The sequence below is a fragment of the Camelina sativa genome, chromosome 12, assembly GCF_030686135.1.
Source record: "Camelina sativa cultivar CO46 ecotype springtype chromosome 12, ASM3068613v1".
NCBI classification, from domain to species: Eukaryota; Viridiplantae; Streptophyta; class Magnoliopsida; order Brassicales; family Brassicaceae; genus Camelina; species Camelina sativa.
In genome coordinates, this window is record NC_141891.1 from 3934848 (window position 1) to 3954727 (window position 19880).

Consider the following 19880-nt stretch of genomic DNA (forward strand, 5'->3'; position numbering starts at 1 on the left):
AACTTTTAATGATTTAAAACTCTTAATCCAATAACACTAGATTTATGAAGATTTTATATAAATTTTTACAAATTCACAACTAATAACACTAAATTTTAAGGGAATTTTAAAAAGTCTTCATTGAATATTTTACATAACTTTTAAAATCATTAAAATTCTATTTAACTCTCAAACCAATAACCCCTCAACTTAAGATAGGGGTGTCAATTGGGCTGGCTCGACCTGACCCGGCCCGAAACTCGTAAAGCCCGCATATGCTTGAGGCCTGTCCGACCCGGCCCGAAATATTTCCGAGCATATAATTCAAAGACCGAGTCCGGCCCTAACAGGGCTACAGGGCTTTTCAGGCTTTTTCGGGCTTATCTTATCTATCAAAAATTCAAACTTATAAGCCTTAAAAAGCAGTGTTTGAAGGTGCACTATAAAACAAATCAATCAAAAATTTAATAACTCATCTATATTCACTACAACCAACATAATTTAATAGAAAATGTTTAAAACTAAATAAAATTTCGATACTTTAACCAAATAAACCAATATATAATTCATATAAAATATCATTAATAAAAAATTTAAAGTATAAAATATAGTTATTGAGTAAATATGAAAACTAGGGTTAGAGTTTAAAACTTTATATACAATAAATTATTAATCAAATATTGCAATCAAACAAAAATGTTAACAAAAAGGTACAAATATATTTGTTAACGGGCTTTTCGGGCTAGCCCAAACCCGATCGGACTAAACCCGAAAAATCCTATTGTCCTAACGGGCTAAGCCCAAAAAGCCCGATTTTTCTGGACATATATATTTAAATCCGAGCCCGGTGTTTTTCAGGTCGGGCCGGGCCAGCCTGCGGGCTTTGGCCCTAATTGACATGCGAGACTTAAGATGACACGATTTGTTTACCCAAAAAAAAGATATGACACGGTTTATTTTGTAAACTATTACAACTACGCTAGGAAACAAACCTGAAGAAGAGAAAGAATTATAAAATCAAAATAATAAGGGATCGAGGGTGTAAAAAACACCCTTCTTTTGGAAGGTGTATTGTGTGTATAAACTTTTACTTGCTTGTTTGATTTTTTTTAATTAATATTCTATTAAATCGATATCATGTGAATGTAAGTGCTTAAGGCCAGAGACATATATACTTTGTACTAACCTTAAAAAAAAATGTAATTATGCCTTTCTTGTTTGTAAGTTCTAACTTCTAACCTATGGAATCTTTTTGTTCGCGCTTAAGTGTGTTTGCTTGTCATATGAGGCATTACGGTACTTCCATGCTTATAATCTTTTTCGAGTTTCCTTAATTTTCTCTCCCGATTTCGAGTTGTCGTTCACGTTCACCGTGCTTTATGGTCCTTTCTTCGTTCTTGATAAAAACACAAACAAAATTTAGTAAGAAGCATTGTTGCGTTTTCTTCCAATTCCTGGCAGCTTACTTCCAAGCTCTCCCTTTTTGGCTCATGGAGTCTCTAAGATCAAAATGCAAAACTCTCGCCAATGTGAGCCACCCGGAGATCAACCATATTGATTTCTTTCCGCGTAGATAAACATATTAGAACATACTTATTAAAAAGATGATCGACATGCATGCTAATCTGTATGTATATTTAATTAATGATCAGAGCATAAACTGTTTCGCATGCTGGAAGGGGAAAAAGCCTTTAGTTGTGGAAGTCGATGAACCATCAAAGGGACTCAAAATCCAAGGTAAGGTTGTGAAGAAAGATGGTGATTCATCGGACGATTTCTGGAGCACAAGTACATGTGATATAGACCACAATATCCCGGTCCGGTCACAATCATCAAACCCGCCTTTTGATCCCCAGTGCAGCACACGCAACTCTACCAAATTTGTAAACCATGGTAACTCTTGGATGTATCTTTGGATTTCTAAGGCCTTGAATGCTTTAAATGCTAAAAACTTATGTGTTTTTGCGTTCCTATGTTTACATGAAAAAAAAAAAAAAAAAAAAAAAAATCCGTAAAAAGTTTCATATATTGTTTTTAAAATTCTCTCCGTAGTATTTAATTTCCGTTTGTTTAGCATTTACATTTAGAATGAACTAATGAATTATACTAAAAAGGTGTAGTTTATTTTAGATTAAAATTTTATACTGAGTCCAAACAATCAACATCGAAATTGGCTGCATATGTTATAAGAATTGCATGCATATGCATATAATAAGACCACAAACACTATACAAAATGATTTTTACGTTCAATTCATCCTTGATCATAATAATTAGGATTTGATACTTTGCTTTTAAAGTTTTCTGTATAGAAGCAAAAAAAATACTACTAATTCATTTCCTTGCGTTAAATTAAGGACTAATTTTGTGGAACCAAACGAGACAAGAATGGCGTGAATGCAGAGCCAGACAACAATGCCGAGTTCCAGAACCTGCAATAAGGTGACAACCACAAACAATTAGGATAACAAATTATTTTCTATCTGCAGATAGGATTGGTCTGTTGAAATTCTTCAATATGTTCAGATGAAACTCGTACCTTCTAACTCATATACTTTATAATGACTTTTCAGCTGGAACTCGACGTACGATAGCTTATTGAGCACAAACAAACTTTTTCCTCGACCAATCCCTCTTAAGGTGATCTAACTTATATAGTATATATCATCGTTGCTAAGAAAGTTTTCTTTAAATTAATGATGCTATAATATGTAACAGGAAATGGTGCATTTCCTTGTTGATGTTTGGGAGGAAGAAGGCTTATACATATGACACGTCAAAACAAAACAAAAAAACCAAATAAACACAATTTAATTGCTTTTGTCAAGTTCCATGTGATTATTTTATTTTGTTAAAAAAAATCCATAATTTTACGAGGTGAACACTTGTTAAACTACTAACTGGAATTATTTTGGGTAAAGCTTTCATAGTTATTCCGTTTTTTTTTGTGGTCATGGAGGATTCATCATCGTAAAATAGTCTTCCAATTGTAGAAACTCATCAAGATTTTTTTTTTTTTTTTGGCTCAACTACTACTTTTCATTCGCCCATAAACGATTACACATCAAGTTCCACAAGGTTTTTAACCCAATCAGGCACAATAGAATACAATCTGGGGACGTAATTCATAAAAGAAGAAGCCTCCTTTGCCATTCTATCCACCACTCCATTCCCTTCCCGATTTATAAACTCAAACCTGATGCCTTGGAAATTCTGGCTTAGCATGTTGATATCTTATGATTGGACTTAGAGCTTGCATACTTTGTTGCCCCTTCACCAGGTTTATTAGCTGTTGGGAATCAAACTCAAAGATTACATGATTATAATTTAGTCTAATTAACTCCAACATAGCCCACCTCAGTGCCTCCGCCTCTGTTTCCAACACACTCTTTGTCCTCGGTAAAGCTCTAGCTCCCAACCATTGGACCTTCCCCTCATAATTGAAGATGTATTGGTCTGTCTGAAGTAGTGTCTATGTGATTCAAGACGTGATACAAGATTGCTGTTGTTTTATGTGCATGAGAAGTTTTTAAAAGACTTGAGAAGGCAATATTGAAGGACGGTTTGAGGATAAATTGAAGAGGAAAACTACTATTTCTTTGGTTGATTAAATTGGAGTTTTACAAGGAAAAGGAAAATAGCAAAAAGGAAAAAGTCTTTTTCTTATGAGATTTGGAAATCTTCTCCTATTGTGATTAGGAAGTCTTGATGGGTATATAAGGAGGTGTTGGGCACGTCCTAGAGAAGCAAGAGAGCTGAGGCATAAAGGTTAGAATCCTAGAGAGCTTTCTGTTGGTGTGCGGCTTAGTTTCGCGGTTTGGTGCTTGTGTTGTTCAAGCTTCTTTGTTCGTCGGTGTGACGTGTGTGTGAAGGTTGCTCAAGAGAGTTGAAGATCTGAAGTCTAGGCTCAGGGGGAGTTTAGCCCAAGGTTAGGTTATCTTGGTTTGAATCTAGGCTTGGTGTTAGTCTAGTTAAGGGTAGAGAATTATCCTTAAGATTTCATGTTACAGAACGGAGCGGTGAATTAAGAGGGTTGTGCTTAATTTACGCTTTTGCGAATAGGTTGTATTTGCTTTCTTGTTCTAGTGGAATCGAAATCTAGACGTGGTCCCGGGGAGTAGGAAAAACCGAACCTCGTTAACAAAGTTCTTGTGTTCTTTACTTTCTGCTCTTTATTATTGCCTCATCCGCATTTACAAGTGGTATCAGAGCGGGTTCTCGATAGAGATTCAGTCTTGTTTCGGGTAGATCAAGGGTGAGGGTAGTTCAGGAAGTAAGGAAGAGCTTTGAATCAATTTTGATGACTTCATACAGAGAAGGCACGTCTATGACAAGACCACCGTTGCTTGATTCATCTAATTATGGATATTGGAAGGTTCGTATGCAAGCGTTTATTAGTAACCTTGATGAGGATTGTTGGAATTCGATTGAGCTTGGTTGGGAGCCCCCTAAATTCGTGGATGATAAAGGAGTTGAGTGTCTTAAGCCAAGAGATAAGTGGACTGCTGTAGAGAAAAAGCTATCAAGTTGTAATTCTACAGCCAAGACTGCGATTTACAATGCTATTGATTCAAGCCACTTCAAGTTGATTTCTCAATGTGTATCAGCTCAGAAAGCATGGAAGTCATTGGAGAATATGTTTGAGGGTACTTCAAGTGTTAAGAGAACTAAGTTGGATATGTTGGCTTCACAATTTGAGAATCTAAGGATGGAAGAAAAAGAAACTGTGGCTGAGTTCAGTGCTAAGTTGTGTGATATATCTAATGAGGCTTTTGCTCTTGGAAAGCAGTACAAAAACAAAAAGCTTGTGAAGAAGCTAAAGCGGTCATTGCCTGCAAAATTTGAGTCAAAAATTTCTGCAGTGGAAGAAGCTCATAATTTAGATGAGATGGCTTTTGATGAGTTTGTTGGGATTCTTAAGGCTTTTGAATTAAGCAAAGCATATGAAGCTGAAGGAGTAAAGAAGAAAGATGATCAAGTTAAGGAAGCAATAAAGAAGGATGTTGACATTGGAGTAGCTCTTAAGGTATCATCTTGTGAAGATTCAATGGCCATGTTATCAAGACAATTTGCTAAATTTCTGAAGCGTAAGGGCAAAGAGAAGAAAAGTAGAATGGGTGAAGAGATGAAGACTTCATCAAAGAATGTTCAATGTTTTGAATGCAAAGGATATGGTCATGTACGGTCTGATTGTGCCAATCTACAAAAGCATAAGAAGAAGGCTATGAATGTTGTCACTAGTGATTCTGAAACTGATTCAGATGAAGAAGAAGAGCTGAAGAATTTGTGGCGTTTACAACTTTTGAAGATAGTTCTGAATCAGCGTCTTTAACAGTGTCTGCAACTGCTTCTGAATCTGCAGCAAAACCTGTAACTGCAACAGAGCATGAGTCTGAGAGTGATAGTGATTCAGAGGATATGAGCTATGAAGAACTTGGTAAGAGTTATGAGAAGTTGTATGCACATTGGCTTAAGGTAGTTGATGAAAATTCAGTTTTGGTTAAGGAGAAGCTCCAGTTAGAGGCTAAAGTCGTTGAAGCAGAGAAACATGCAACAGAGAAGGGAGAAGAAGCATTACAAGTTAAAGTGCAACTTGAAGAAACTCAAAAGAATTTGAGGATGCTTAATAATGGTACAAAGAAGTTGGATCATATTCTGAGTATTGGCAAGACAGATAAGTGCGGCCTTGGATATGAAGGAAAAGTTTCAAAAATCGGATCAAGTGTTTGTTTCAAGTGGAAAAATCACGTCTGCTTCAAAGCGTGCTTCAAAGACTACTTCAGAGACTGCTTCAGAGACTGTATTTGTGAAAGGATGTGGTACAAAAATCTCAGAATTGAAGAGTGCACCTAGACAAGTATTTCGACCTGTTTGCCATCATTGTGGTGTTGTTGGGCATATTAGGCCAAAATGTTTTAGATTGTTGAGAGAGAGGAGCCGCATGGAGAATGTTTTTGATGTAAGGTTTCATGGTCTTACATGTTATCATTGTGGAGTTCAAGGACATATTAAGAGGAATTGTTTCAGATTCATTCAAGGAGTCAATCATGGAGGTCTAAGGCGCAACAAGATTTGGGTTAGAAAAGATGAGTTCTATGGAGGTGGTGTACTAGGCTATCAACCGCGTATTGCAAAGCGGGGAGAATTTTCCTGTTAGTTTTGACCATGTTGTGACTCATTCAGGGGGAGAATGAAGATGTGTCTGGTGATGTTGTTTAAGTGTTTGAACTGATGAGTTCACAAGCATAGTCAAAAAGGGGGAGAATGAAGATGTATTGGTCTGTCTGAAGTAGTGTCTGTGTGATTCAAGACGTGATACAAGATTCCTGTTGTTTTATGTGCGTGAGAAGTTTCTAGAAGACTTGAGAAGGCAATATTGAAGGACGGTTTGAGGATAAATTGAAGAGGAAAACTACTATTTCTTTGGTTGATTAAAATGAGATTTGGAAATCTTCTCCTATTGTGATTAGGAAGTCTTGATGGGTATATAAGGAGGTGTTGGGCACGTCCTAGAGAAGCAAGAGAGCTGAGGCATAAAGGTTAGAATCCTAGAGAGCTTTCTGTTGGTGTGCGGCTTAGTTTCGCGGTTTGGTGCTTGTGTTGTTCAAGCTTCTTTGTTCGTCGGTGTGACGTGTGTGTGAAGGTTGCTCAAGAGAGTTGAAGATCTGAAGTCTAGGCTCAGGGGGAGTTTAGCCCAAGGTTAGGTTATCTTGGTTTGAATCTAGGCTTGGTGTTAGTCTAGTTAAGGGTAGAGAATTATCCTTAAGATTTCATGTTACAGAACGGAGCGGTGAATTAAGAGGGTTGTGCTTAATTTACGCGTTTGCGAATAGGTTGTATTTGCTTTCTTGTTCTAGTGGAATCGAAATCTGGACGTGGTCCCGGGGAGTAGGAAAAACCGAACCTCGTTAACAAAGTTCTTGTGTTCTTTACTTTCTGCTCTTTATTATTGCCTCATCCGCATTTACAATAATTACGGATCACCCATCCCACTCCGCTTTTCTCCCGATCCTGGTGCCATGATCCGTCTGAGTTACATTTAAACCAAGGTCTCGTCCGTCGTTTCCATTTGATTGTTATTTTCTCCACGGGAGCTGAGTTGTTTACCGCCGGCACCGACTCTTTTCTCTTTACCCACTCCTCAGCATCGGCTTCTGCTTTTCTGACCACCTCCAGAGCATCAAACTCCTTCCCTTTATACATCAACTCATTCATGTTCTTCCACAACCTCCAAAGTAACCAAGGAATAAGATTTATCCCTCATGCACTATTATCACTCTCCCCTTAGAGTCTCAATGCTGTATGGAGATTAGTGTATATGGAATCTCCCCATCCTCCTTCCATGGGAGCTGGAATAGGCGATATAGCCCAAACTAATCTTGCAAACGTACAGAGGAATAAAATATGGTTCACCGTTTCTGGATAGGAAGGGCATCGAATACAAGAGCTATCTCTTGCCATATGTCTATACGCCATATTTGCTGCTGTGGAGATACTGTTGCTTAGGCACCGCTAGAGAAAGTGATGGATTTTTGGAGGAGCATCCACCTTCCAGATTTGTTGATAGATGGGATCTTAGCTTGGTTGAGTTACCTCCGGGAGTGCATCCCTCTTCTTGATTTCCTGCGTTAAGACCCAGTAACCCGACTTAACAATATATTGCCCCGACTTTGAGTAATCCCAGGTATAGGTGTCAGAAGTTAACCTTCCTCCTGGTCTCACCTCCTCCACCAGTCTCTGCTCCTCTCCTTGTAGCATCAGGCCTAAGAGGTCAGTTCTCCAAACCCTTCCATTTTCCTCCAATAAATCTTCCCCATGATGAATCGAAGAGAATATCCTTTGGAGTTGATATGGAACCTGTTTTGTAGACAGTAGAGGTCTTGCCGGTTTTGTTCCAAGCCATTGATCCTGCCATATATCAATGTTCTTCCCATTCCCCACCACTGCTCTCGCTCCCTGCCGGATTAGTCTTTGAGCCTCATGTATGCTTCGCCATGCAAAGGAAGGTCTTGAGCCCAACGGTGCATTAAGAGGATTTGACTTTCAGAAATACCGGCTCTTATAAACCCCTGCCATGAGCGAATCCTTTTTTTCCAACATTCTCCAAAGTTGTTTACCTAGTAGAGCTATATTGAACATCTCGATATCCTTAAAGCCCAGCCCCCCTTCATGTTTAGGTCTACTCAACTCATCCCATGACTTCCAATGCATTCCTCTCCTTTCTCTTTTGTTTTTCCACCAAAACTCAGCCATAACCGATACTAGCTGCTGACATACCATCTTTGGCAATTTAAAGTAGGACATCGTAAAGGTGGGAAGAGCCATTGCTACTGCCTTTAACATCACCTCTTTCCCTCCTTGTGAGAGAAAATTTGACTGCCACCCGGATACTTTCTGATTAAACCTATCTCAAAGGTAGTTAAGTGTGTTAACCTTGGAGCCCTGGAAAGATTCAGGCAAACCTAAGTATATCCCGTCTCCTACTTCCTGTTCGATCCCCAGCTTCATCTTTATCTCTGTCCGTCTGGTTTCTTGGATCAATTTACCAAAGTGAATACTAGACTTTTGATAATTCACTCTCTGTCCAGATGCTAGGCTATATTCATCAATTATTCGGAGAATCTGGTCAAGTTCCTCGTCCTTGTGGTTGCAGTAGAACATGCTGTCGTCAGCAAAAAGCAGATGAGAGATGGGAGGGGCCTTCCTGGCTACTTTTAAACCGGCGATCTGCTTTCGCCTCTCTACAGTTTGAAGCATCTTTACCAGCATCTCCGTGCATATGACAAACAGATATGGAGATTAGGGATCTCCTTGCCTTAATCCTCTTGTCGGACATATCTCCCCATAGGGCATTCCATCAATCAGAATCTGATACTTCACTGAGGTAACACACTCCATTATTAGATATATCAGTCTTGATGGCTATGAACTCCTCGGAACATTTGTTCCCAGAATTTAGCGCATGTATCAACTCATGTGCTACTAGTATGTTGTCTGTGATAAGTCGTCCTTCTACAAACGCTGCTTGAGTTTCAGAAATTAAGTCTGGTATAACCTTTTTCAACCTTGCAGCGAGCACTTTACCTATGATCTTATATCCCACGTTGCATAGACTAATCGGTCTAAATTCTGTGAGTCTCTGTGCTGATGGCTTCTTCGGGATTAGGCATATATTGGTATTATTCAGATCTTGTTCCATCTGACCTGTACTGAAGAAGCGCTTGACCATGCCAATAATATGTTCTCCCATGCTCTCCCAGAACTGCTGGAACAGATATCCTGCCATCCCATCTGGCCCAGGTCATTTTGCAGGGTTAATAGCGAAGATTGATCTTTTAACCTCCTCCTCGGAAACCGGTTCCATCAATCTTTCATTTGTTCTCCTTGTAACCTGAGGGATGATCTCTTCCATTTCACTAAGTTGGTAGCCCATGTCCTCTGATGTGAAGAGTTTCTTAAAATAGGCCTCTGCAACTCTTCCCATCTCCACATCAGATTTCCATTCTTTACCCTCATCATCTACCAGCTTCTTTATTCGGTTCTGAGCTCTTCTATTTTTGGTGGATGCGTGGAAGTATTTAGTGTTTTGATCCCCATTATTCAGCCAAGTGTTCCTACTCTTTGACCTCCAAAACTCCTCTTCTAGTTGATACTCCTTGCTCAGTTCTTGCTTTAACGACAAAGTTCCAATCTATTGAGGGGAGCTTGCTTAGTAATTGCATCTATGCTCGCTTGCAACCCCTGAATTCTAGCTCCTGAGCTGGGTTTATCATCTCTTTTCCACTTAGAGATTACCTTTCTACACTTAGCTAGCTTTGCCACCATGGTCTGATCTTGATCTTGGGGAAGATCCCTCCAGAATTGGTCCATCAGGTTAGAAATGTCATTCCTTTGCACCCATCTCTTATCATATTTAAACCCTGCCCACCTTTTCCATCTCTCCCCCATCAAGTTATTGATCAAGGGACCATGGTCAGAGCTAACCTTTTTGAGGTACAGGGCTTGTGCCTGAGGGAAAAGCTCGTTCCAAGCTTGATTAGCCACTATTCTGTCTAGCCGACACTATATCAACTCATCATTCCTTATGCCATACCACGAGTATTGATACCCATCATGCTTTACTTCCCACAGCCCACAAGCATTCAGCATTTGCCTGAATTCGCAGCAAGTTGCATCTCTCCTCTCTGGACCTCCTATCTTCTCTCTCGGGTCCACTAGCTCGTTAAAGTCCCATGTCATCATCCAAGGATCTCTTCTATTAACTCCCAGCCGAGATAGTCTTTCCCATACTTCCCCTCTTCCTTCTTTTGTTGGTTCTCCATAGACACAAGTTAGATAAAACTCCTTATCTTGCCATTGCACCATTGCATCTATCATTCTTTTATCTAACTTCAGGATTTTAACTAACTGATTCCCTCCACATAAGAGCCAGTCCTCCACTCTTCCCAATCGGCTCGACAGTATGTAAGTCGAAAAAACCTAGATGTCCCACAACATTCTCCAAATACTCTCTACTCTTCTTGGTCTCACAGAGGAACATTATCTCTGGAAAATACTGACCACGTATTTCCCTCAGGTGTCGAACTGTAGGGGTATTCCCCACCCCCCTGACAGTTCCAGCTTAATATTCTCATATTTGGTTCAAAGGGTTGGAATTAACCATCAACCCTTCTTTCAAATTTTTGTCACTTCCATTTGCAGCCACAGAGCCAGACGAATGTGGACGGTTTGCTGCTACAGACGAAGCAGAATGATTCGAGCTTTGAGCTGCCACATGAGCAGAATTATCACCCTAGCTGATTATGCTGGAACAGTCGGACTCGAGGAGGACAGACACCTGGGATCCCAGCCGTTCAAAGACTGATGGGGAGCACTTTGACTTTTCAGAGGATCTTCTCCTGTCCCCCTCTCCACCCTTATCCCTGCTGTTCCCGAGTCTTTCAAATACTGAAGGAGTATGATCAATGATATATTCAGACACCAGTTTGGCTTTCTTACTAGCCCTTTCACCACTACTACTTAGTCTTCTCCGTTTATTTTGGGATGCTAGACTATCACCTGACTCTACTCCATCGTCAAGTTTTTTAGTCTGCCCCTCCACATTCACCTTTCGTCTCCATATCTGGTTGGCTAGTTGCTTGTTCCTTTGGTCTCCTTCAGAATGCCATTGGATTCTGTCCTTAACGCTCCTTTCCTTCCTTGAGGGGTTCCGGTTTAGAGATGTGTGTCCCCCTTCCTCAGAGAACTCTGGAATTACCTTCTCGTTCTCCTCAGGCAAGGCAATTCCTTTCCCTTTACCACCTCTCCCTGAGGCGTCATTCTTCCTCTGCTGCTTGGGCTGATGTTTCCTCTCCTTCCTCAACGGGACCTCGACCACTTGAAATGGGCACACCGCTTGGTCATGAGTGAGTCTCTTACAGAGGAAACAAACTTTCAGCAGTTTCTCATAGGTTAACTCCACTCTAATGTTCTCCCCTGTGGAAAATCTTGCCACCTTAACAAACTGAAGAGGGGCATCCGCATCTATCCAAGCTCTTGCTTTTACATAATCCACCGAAGTTGAATTTTTTGCATGAAGCTCCACAGTCTCAACCTTCCCCAAGGGTTGAATAAGACTCTCTATGGCTTTTTTCTTCAAAAGATGGACCGGAATCCCTTTGATGCGGATCCAAAATAAGATTCTCTTTAAAAACTCTGAGCCTGGATTTGGACACCACTGACCCAAAGTGATAATCCACTCGTTAACAAACCATGGACCTCTATACAGGACGTGATAGAGGTCACCCTCGCTCTCAAAGATGAACTGCACTTTGTCTTCTCCCACCCCTCTACCTCTCACTCTGTCTTCCATTCCCCAGATGGGTGGTAGTGCTTTTACCAGACCTCCGACTTTGTGAGCAGCTGGGTTCAAACATCGGACAATGACACTCAGCTTGTTTTCTTCAATTAAATCCTCATTGTCCAGATCTGGGATATCCATTGGTTCCCCTTCTTCCAGTAAAGCTCTCTCTTTGAGCTCCTCTAGAATCGAGGGTTCTCTCTTCTTTCTTGGGCGAAACATCTCTTCTACTAGTTTATCGAGCAACTATAAGAATTTTGCATAATCTAATAATCACTCATTTAAAATATATTATGATTTTTTTTGGGTACTAAGTTTATTTATGATGATAAGAGTTATTGTCTTGTTCCTTTTTAATAGCACATAGATGAATATGCAATTAGAACGTATATTCCTATTCAGTTATCAATATTTCTATTTTTAATGAATAATCACACTAAATGTCGAGATTAATTAGCTTACATACCTAGATATATATATATATATATAATTACACATCATGATATCCCCTAATTTGTTATCATTTTTATATTTATTTATGAATATATAAATATATATTTATTGGGAATTAAGTTTTTTTTAATGAGTTGGAGATAACTCATGAGTAATATACTTTTTTATAATCAATTATAATAACTATTTAAAGCTTGTTATTTAAATTATTATGGTAATAATACCAACATTAAAAATAACATTTTGTTTTTATATGATTATGTTATTCTTTATTTTTATTAACTTTATATTAATTGATTTGTTTTATAGCCTTTTAAGAATATTTTACTTATATTGTTTTTAAGAAATCAATATAACTTTGACTTGTATATCTGTAAATAAATTTTAGTGAAATTTTGCCTTCAAATAGTATGTAAATTTTAGTGAAATTTAATTAGTTTTAATATGTGATATTTAAGTTTATGTGAGAAATGAGGACATATCTAATTATTATTCACTTAATTGTTTTTTTTTAAAGACTTCTTTAATTGGGTGTTTAAAGTCTTTTTTATTTTATCTTCTCTTACATCGGTTCGGTTGTGGCCTAGGCTAGAAACTATATAAGTGTTCTTGGGGTTTTAAGGTTTTGGGGCAGCTTTTGATCATCAACAAAAAGAGATTTTGTCTCAATCCTTCCTTGTGTTGATTCGATTACATTCATCAAAACAAGAGATTATTCTAATCCCTTGATTGAGCGAAGTAGGTCTCAAGAGTAATATCTCTTCTCTTGGTTGAGCCAATTCCCAACTCTGCGTCTCTCTCTCTCAGGTTAATAATAATTTCTCCAACACTGCTCCAAAACGATTACAGCCGTCTTCCTCTCTCTCTCTCGGACTCTGAATTGTGCTTTCTTCGTTAAAGTAGTTTACAAGAGTCGTCTTCAATAATGATGAAGAAGGCTACGCCGGAAGAGGCTCGGGCTGTAACACGGGTCTTTTGGGACATCAAGATGTGCCCTGTTCCCAATGGCTTTGATCCTCGCCTGGTCCGTCCGTGTATTTCAATGTTCTTGGAGAAGAAAGGCTACCTTGGTCTTTTAAACGTCACTGCCTTTGGCGAACTTTCGGACGTCCCTATTGAAACCCTGACTGGGGTCTCTTCCAGTGGAATAAAACTTACAATTGTTCCCCGCGGTTATTCTCTCATCCTTATTCCTTTTAATGGATGATTTGATAGATAGGTAGATAGAGTCTCATGTCTTTAGTTTTTTTTTCTTTTCTTTTCTCAAACAGGTGGTAATTTAATAGGCATTGTTGAGAAAAATCTACCTCCAGCCAATTTTATGGTCATATCCGATCCAAAAGCCTGCCCTGATTTAGCTTCCTTTCTACAAATGTTCGGCTGTAACCCTATCCTGCCATGTCCATTTCGCTCTATACTTGCGGAACTTGTTCAACTTCAAGAACTTGAAGAACTTATGAAAGGTGTGTGTTTGTCCTCTCTCACTGTCTTGTTGGATGATATAACCAAGCATTTGTTGCTTTGATCAACTGCCTTACTTTTTTTTTTCAACAGGTTCACGGGCACGTGTGTCAGAAACGGCTGAATTTGGGTATTGGCATTGCTTAGTATGCGACCGTGATTCTTTAGGCCAACGCTCTTTCATCAAACATCTATCTGATGAACACCATCATGAAAAGATTGTAAATTCTGGCATTTTGTCATTGTCCCAACTGTTTTTTTAGTCTTAACACCCTCTTTTACCACAAGTAGTCACTTCCTTGTTTTGACCCCTGCTTGTTGTTCAAGCAGATGTTTGCTAGGAAGAGAGCTACAAATAGGATGCTTCCTCGTCAAAGTGTAGATCCAGACGTTCATGCAAGACGAATTTGGTCTTCTTGTGACACGACACTGGTCTACTGGGACATCAATTCGTGTCCGGTTCCCCCTGGCTGTGATACTAGTCTGGTCGCTCCGTGCATCAAACGGTTCTTGACCGAAGAAGGCTGCTCTGGTCCTCTCTCCATCATTGCCATTGGAAGACTAACAGAAGTCCCTAATGACATCCTGAGGAAAGTCTTTTCCAGTGGAATCAGTCTTCACAACGTTTCCTACGGTATCTTCTCTCATCCTTATGATATTTTCCTTGATGAATAGATGAATAGAGAGAGTCTTAAAGACTTTAGTTTGTGAAGTAGATGAATAGAGAGTCTTAAAACTTTAGTCTGTTTTGTGAAACAGGACCCTCAGACACTGATTCTTCATCATTCCAGTCATCATTCCAGTAATTGATGGTGATATCAAATTCGAGAATATTTGGTTGTATGCGAGACTTTATTCAATCCAGTTTCAACCTACTCCATCCGTTTCCAAATGGATCTCTTCTTCAGAGCTTTTTTCAGTCAGGTGTGTGTCTGTCAACACATTTTTTTCTATCCTCTGTGTTGAGTGTTGTTGAAATCTACTCTTTAACTTCTTTTTTTCTTTCCGGAGACTCAGACTCAGACTCTGGAGAACTCGAGGAGGATAACAGCGGTGAATATCCCTTCTGTGAACAGCCCTTCTCGATTTGCTCAGTATGCGGCTACAAGACTTATTTTCATTGGGCTGAAAGGTTTACCATTGATTCCGCCTTTGAAAGGTTCACCATGCATCTGGATAGTACATCCCATCAACAGAAGGTAATTAATCATGGCCTAACTGTACGGAATTGTTTATATTTGTCATTGTGTTTAACTATTTTTTTTGTCATTGTCTTACCACACAAGTAGTTTACCTTCCTATCTTTCTCTCATTTTGTGTTGTGTTGTCTTCATTGGATGTGCAATCAGTTGTCGGCACTGTTGCCTATTAGTAGGCGACTCCAATACTTGAGTGCATCAATAAATGAACCTCTTGAGAAAAACCTGGAGGCTGTAACATCGGTCTTTTGGGACCCCAGGACGTGTCCGGTTCCACCTGGCTGTGATCCTCGTCGGTTCGGTCTGTGTATAAAACGGTTTTTGGGGAATCAAGGCTACTCTGGTCCTCTCACCATCACTGCCATTGGCGTACTAACAGATGACGTTCCTCCTTTCATTCTGGAAGGAGTCTATTCCAGTGGAGTCTCTCTAAATAACGCTTTCGGCGGTTAGTATCTTCTCATCTTTTTGCCTTTCTTAGTAATAGTAACGGATGGATGTTTTCCTTGTTGAATAGAGTGTCTCAAGTCTTTATTTTCTGAAACAGATAGAGCGTTTTCAGAGACATTGGATGGACTTATTACTGGTTTTACCTTAAAGAATGAACCTCCAGCTAATATAATGGTCATATCCGACGGAAAATACTTCACTTCTAAGTATGCTTTCGGGCTAGAATTGAGTGGATACAACATTCTTCGATGTGATTCTCTTGAAAGCATTTTTTCTCTGCCAGGTTTGTGTTTGTGTTTTCACAGTAATGTTGAAAGAAATAGCATTACTTGCTACAATCTCTAACTGGATACTTTTATTTATTTTTCACAGATTCAGGGGCACTTGAGGATGATGAGTGCATTGATGAAATGAGTGAGTCTGCCTTCTGGATTTGCTCAATATGCGACATGGGTAAACGTTACCAAGGTTTTCAAAATTTCAGCAGTCATGTATTGAGTAGGCAACATTCACTGCAGGTAATAAAGCATCCTAGCCAAACCGGACGAACATTGTATTAATACATTTTGTCATTGCTCTTTTGTTTGCCTAATTCTGACCTCTCCTGCACTTATGTAGTGGGAGAAGTGGCACTTATGTAGTGGGCAGTGGGCGAAGGCGAGTATAAGAAGACTCGCTTCCTTCGAGTTTACCCTTATTCATATATCTTTTGCAATAAATGTGACTTGATATGCTCAAATTTACCCTAGAGCTACTTTCTCAAATTAAGAGATCAATGCAGTACTTAGGTTCGAATTCCACAAGGACTCAAAACTACACAATAAATTATAGAGTTTTATAATTATGCTAAAAAAGTTGATTTGAATTAAAATAAAAGCAATGCAAAATCTCTATACTAGTATTTTTGCAGCAGTTTTTGCTCAAAAATACGTTTTGGAATTACATTTAATGCATTGACTATAATATTAGTTACCAAAACTTCAAAATTAATTATAGCTAAGATTAAAAAAATAAGAAAATCTTTCTACCTCATTCAAACATAAATATATGATTCCCTTTCCTTTTTTATTTGAATTTATATTTAAATTATCTTGAATTATTCTATAATACATTTAGTTAATAAAAATTGTGATTTTTTCATGCATATGATGTAATAAAAAATTTTAAAACAGACATATATTACTCAATAGATGAATAAAAATATGGGTACAATATCCCACATCGCCTAAAAAAATTAGACAATGGTTCAGAGTCATACTATAAAAGAGACCAAAATGTTTCCGAATATAAATGAGAGTAAAAAGCTTGATTTATCAGGCATTCAAACTTTAAAAACTTTTATTTGGTTTATTTCAGTTCTTTATTTTAAAGATTTTTAAAAGGTTAAATATGAAAAATATTTAAAACTTTTTAAAAGTTTAATATGATAAATATTATACCGTAGATACAAAATAAATATTGAACATTAAGATGATATAGTGTGAGTTAAAATATCTCGAGACGAGGTTATATAGCAGGACGGGTTTTATTGATATTTATATAAATTAAAAAAATATCATTAATTCGGTGTTACAGGGGTAACACATCATTTCATTATTTTGTTAACATTGTCGGTATCAGAGAATAGACATATCTAATTAAATTGATTAAATAAATATTATGTAAAAAATAAATTATATTACGGTATTATATGGTTTATTTAAAAATTATTATATAATTATAACATATTTAATCAACAAATATAACTTATAATTTAAATATTTTAGTTATAAATAATTTTGCCCCACGGTGTACCGCGGGTCCTAATCTAGTCTTAAAATAAAACTGTTGTAAATTCAGGGGATCAAAAAGCTAGGTCTAGAGAATTTCTCAGGAAATTATGAAATATGAAATCAAGAAATAAATAGGATTCAAGCAATTAAGAACAAATCTAGAACTCTAAACACTTTTGTAAAATAAATCACTTATCACTGCAAATATTATCTAAATTTAAAACCAGAAAATCCAAATCTCTTTGCAAAATTCTAGGTAATAAATCAGCTTTAAAAACAGGTTTAGATTGTTCACAAAATCACTAAATCAAATCTCTTTGCAAGAAGTAATTTTGCTCATCAAAAGGTTTTATCAGGAAAATCAATTATATTCTCATATCAATTTATTTTCCTAGGTAATTAATTCTAGATGGCCAATCAAGGATTAATATGAAGAACAACCTAAGATGAAGATCTAGATAGATAAAGGATACTAAATAAACAGATCTAATAATTCATAAAATCTCTGTGAAAAATCCTAAACCTAACAAGCAAACTACTCAGACATAATCAATGAAGAACAAAACATCTTTCTGAATAATAAGCAATTGAAATTAAAAAGAGTAAGAAGGAGTTCAAGAATTCTTCTCTACAAAGCAGTTCAGATCTCTCTCTCCCAAAAGCTCTCAAAATTTCACAGGGTTGCAGAAAAATAAAACTTGCTAGAATAAAACTTAAGGGTTTGTAAAACCTAAAAATATATTTATATGTCCTAAAACACATCAGGGACTTGTGTTGCAAATATGGAAAACTTCGGGCAACTTTGTAAAACTTCCAAATTTGTGATTCTTCATCGGCTGAACATGGTGTCGATTGATGCTAAGGCAGTGTCGATCGACACTCCCTCTCTGTTCTGACTCCAAATTCATTTCTTCTGAATTGATGCTCCAAAATGATCCAAATTGCTCCATTTTGCTCCTTTCATGCCAAAATCCTAGAAACCTGTAAAGACCCAAAAACATCCTAGAAAACACATCAAAAGACTCTAAAGGACTCCTTATATCGTGGTTAAAAACCACAAAAACCATGATATATCAACTCCCCCAGACTTAGCCTTTGCTTGCCCTCAAGCAAAACATAAGCTTAGACCTGTGAAAGAGGTTTGAAAACTGGGAACTCACTCAACTGCATGATGATTCTTATTTGCACTCTTCATTTACCTGACTCAAAAACTTACTTCTTATACTTAACCATGATAAGCATCAACATTCTTTACTCAAATCCCACAATCTTTTGGAATCTCTGAAATCTCCATTGTCATCTCATTATATAAATTTAAGCAAATATAGGCGAGTTCTTACCTTGGGTGTATTGATCAGTGGCATATGGACTCTCTTCAGGCCAAGACATTCTTCATACATCTCTTTTCGTCTCCCTTTTCTCACTTCCAAAAGGCTGATTTCTCCCAAATTGTTTTTTTATAATCAAAGGTGTAAGCAAATACCGGGGTCATCGGTAATTTACCTACCCCTCGCTTCCAAGTTTTGTGTGATAATTTGACTCAAGAGTAGAATATTGAGGTCACATGTAATTTACCTACCTCTCTAAACTGATAAAAATCATCTCATCTTTTTTTTTTCTTTCTTCTCTTTTTTTTTAAAGCACTGAAGGGAAGAGAGAGGGGAGACATACTTTGAAAAATTGCACTGTCTTGTATGGCCTGAAGAAGAAGTCTAGTCCACTGATTTCCAACCCCAAAGTAAGAGATTAAGTCCGGTTAAAATCCTGATAAAGGTTGAGACAACGTTAGATCAATCAGATATCCATTGAATAAGGGCTTTCAGGATTGTTGATAATGCTCATAGTCTTTCTAAGCTTCAGTTCTGAGATCAAGCATAAACAAATAATCATTAGAGTGTTATCCAAATAAGAGAAATCATTAATCAAGATCATAATTCCCAAAGACAAAAAAGAAAAATTTGAAAAATTTGACTCAAACTTTATGGTTTTGACTGACACAACAAAAACTCAAAAACAAAAACATAGTTAGTAACTAACCTCCTCCAGATTTAAACAACACTGTCCCCAGTATTATCAAGCCTAAGATTGGAAAAATAAAAATTAAATAAAAATGAATGAGTATTGAAAGTATGAACAAAAATCAGATTTACTCATCTGTGATGGTGGTGTCGACCGACACCACTAGTGGCATCGATCGACACTCTTTACGTCTGCAGAGAGTCTGCCCAGAAATCCGTTGTTAATTGCTGTTAAATTTGTGTCCCTCTCAATCCTTGGATGTTAGCACTGCTAATAATCACTCAAACACAAGATTAAACGCAACAAAATAGATAGAAGTTCATAATTCAACACTAATTCAAACTGACTCAAAGCAAGAATAAAAATGACTCAAAATGGAAAAGAAAAACCTATGAGTGGGTTGCCTCCCACTAAGCGCTTGTTTTCAGTCATTAGCTTGACTGTGCTGAAGCTCAGACATCTGGTGGATCAGAACGTGGCATTGAATGCTTCTGAGAGAATGACCTCTTCATCCAAGGTGGTGTATAAGCTTTAGGTGCATGAGATTTGCCAAGAATGTGAGGAACAGGACCAGGACGGGAAAGTGGGATGGGTTTGCTTCTTTTATGTCCTGCAAAATAATCAACAGAAGAAACAAGCGCTCTACCATAATCTTGTGGCTTGGTTAACTGTAAAACAGTCTTTGTACCTTTGAAATTCTTATTGATGA

General features: G+C 37.8%; 4 protein-coding genes and 1 pseudogene across 4 annotated transcripts; 3 read left to right on the forward strand and 2 right to left on the reverse strand.

Annotated features, from left to right (window-relative positions):
* The first annotated feature begins 1275 nt into the window (after positions 1–1275).
* LOC104730037 (uncharacterized) lies at positions 1276–2919 on the forward strand. The gene is made up of 5 exons (XM_087478301.1): positions 1276–1508; positions 1632–1872; positions 2336–2420; positions 2552–2618; positions 2697–2919. Exons 1-5 carry the CDS (start codon positions 1359–1361, stop codon positions 2748–2750), a joined length of 597 nt encoding a protein of 198 aa, XP_087334427.1. The 5' UTR covers positions 1276–1358; the 3' UTR covers positions 2751–2919.
* A 1359-nt stretch (positions 2920–4278) lies between these two features.
* Positions 4279–6486, forward strand: LOC109127898 (uncharacterized; annotated as a pseudogene).
* A 1901-nt stretch (positions 6487–8387) lies between these two features.
* Positions 8388–8747, reverse strand: LOC147930156 (uncharacterized). Its single transcript, XM_087478817.1, has one exon. It carries the CDS (start codon positions 8745–8747, stop codon positions 8388–8390), a length of 360 nt encoding a protein of 119 aa, XP_087334943.1.
* Positions 8748–9279: 532 nt separating this feature from the next.
* Positions 9280–10343, reverse strand: LOC147930157 (uncharacterized). The gene is made up of 3 exons (XM_087478818.1): positions 10101–10343; positions 9774–10040; positions 9280–9669 (listed from the first exon to the last, which is right to left on the reverse strand). The coding sequence occupies exons 1-3, from the start codon at positions 10341–10343 to the stop codon at positions 9280–9282; spliced, it is 900 nt and encodes a 299-aa protein (XP_087334944.1).
* Positions 10344–13062: 2719 nt separating this feature from the next.
* Positions 13063–16256, forward strand: LOC104733180 (uncharacterized). The gene is made up of 9 exons (XM_087478819.1): positions 13063–13442; positions 13542–13733; positions 13825–13952; positions 14062–14365; positions 14749–14930; positions 15081–15378; positions 15478–15663; positions 15753–15898; positions 15999–16256. Exons 1-9 carry the CDS (start codon positions 13196–13198, stop codon positions 16107–16109), a joined length of 1794 nt encoding a protein of 597 aa, XP_087334945.1. The 5' UTR covers positions 13063–13195; the 3' UTR covers positions 16110–16256.
* The last annotated feature ends 3624 nt before the right edge of the window (positions 16257–19880 follow it).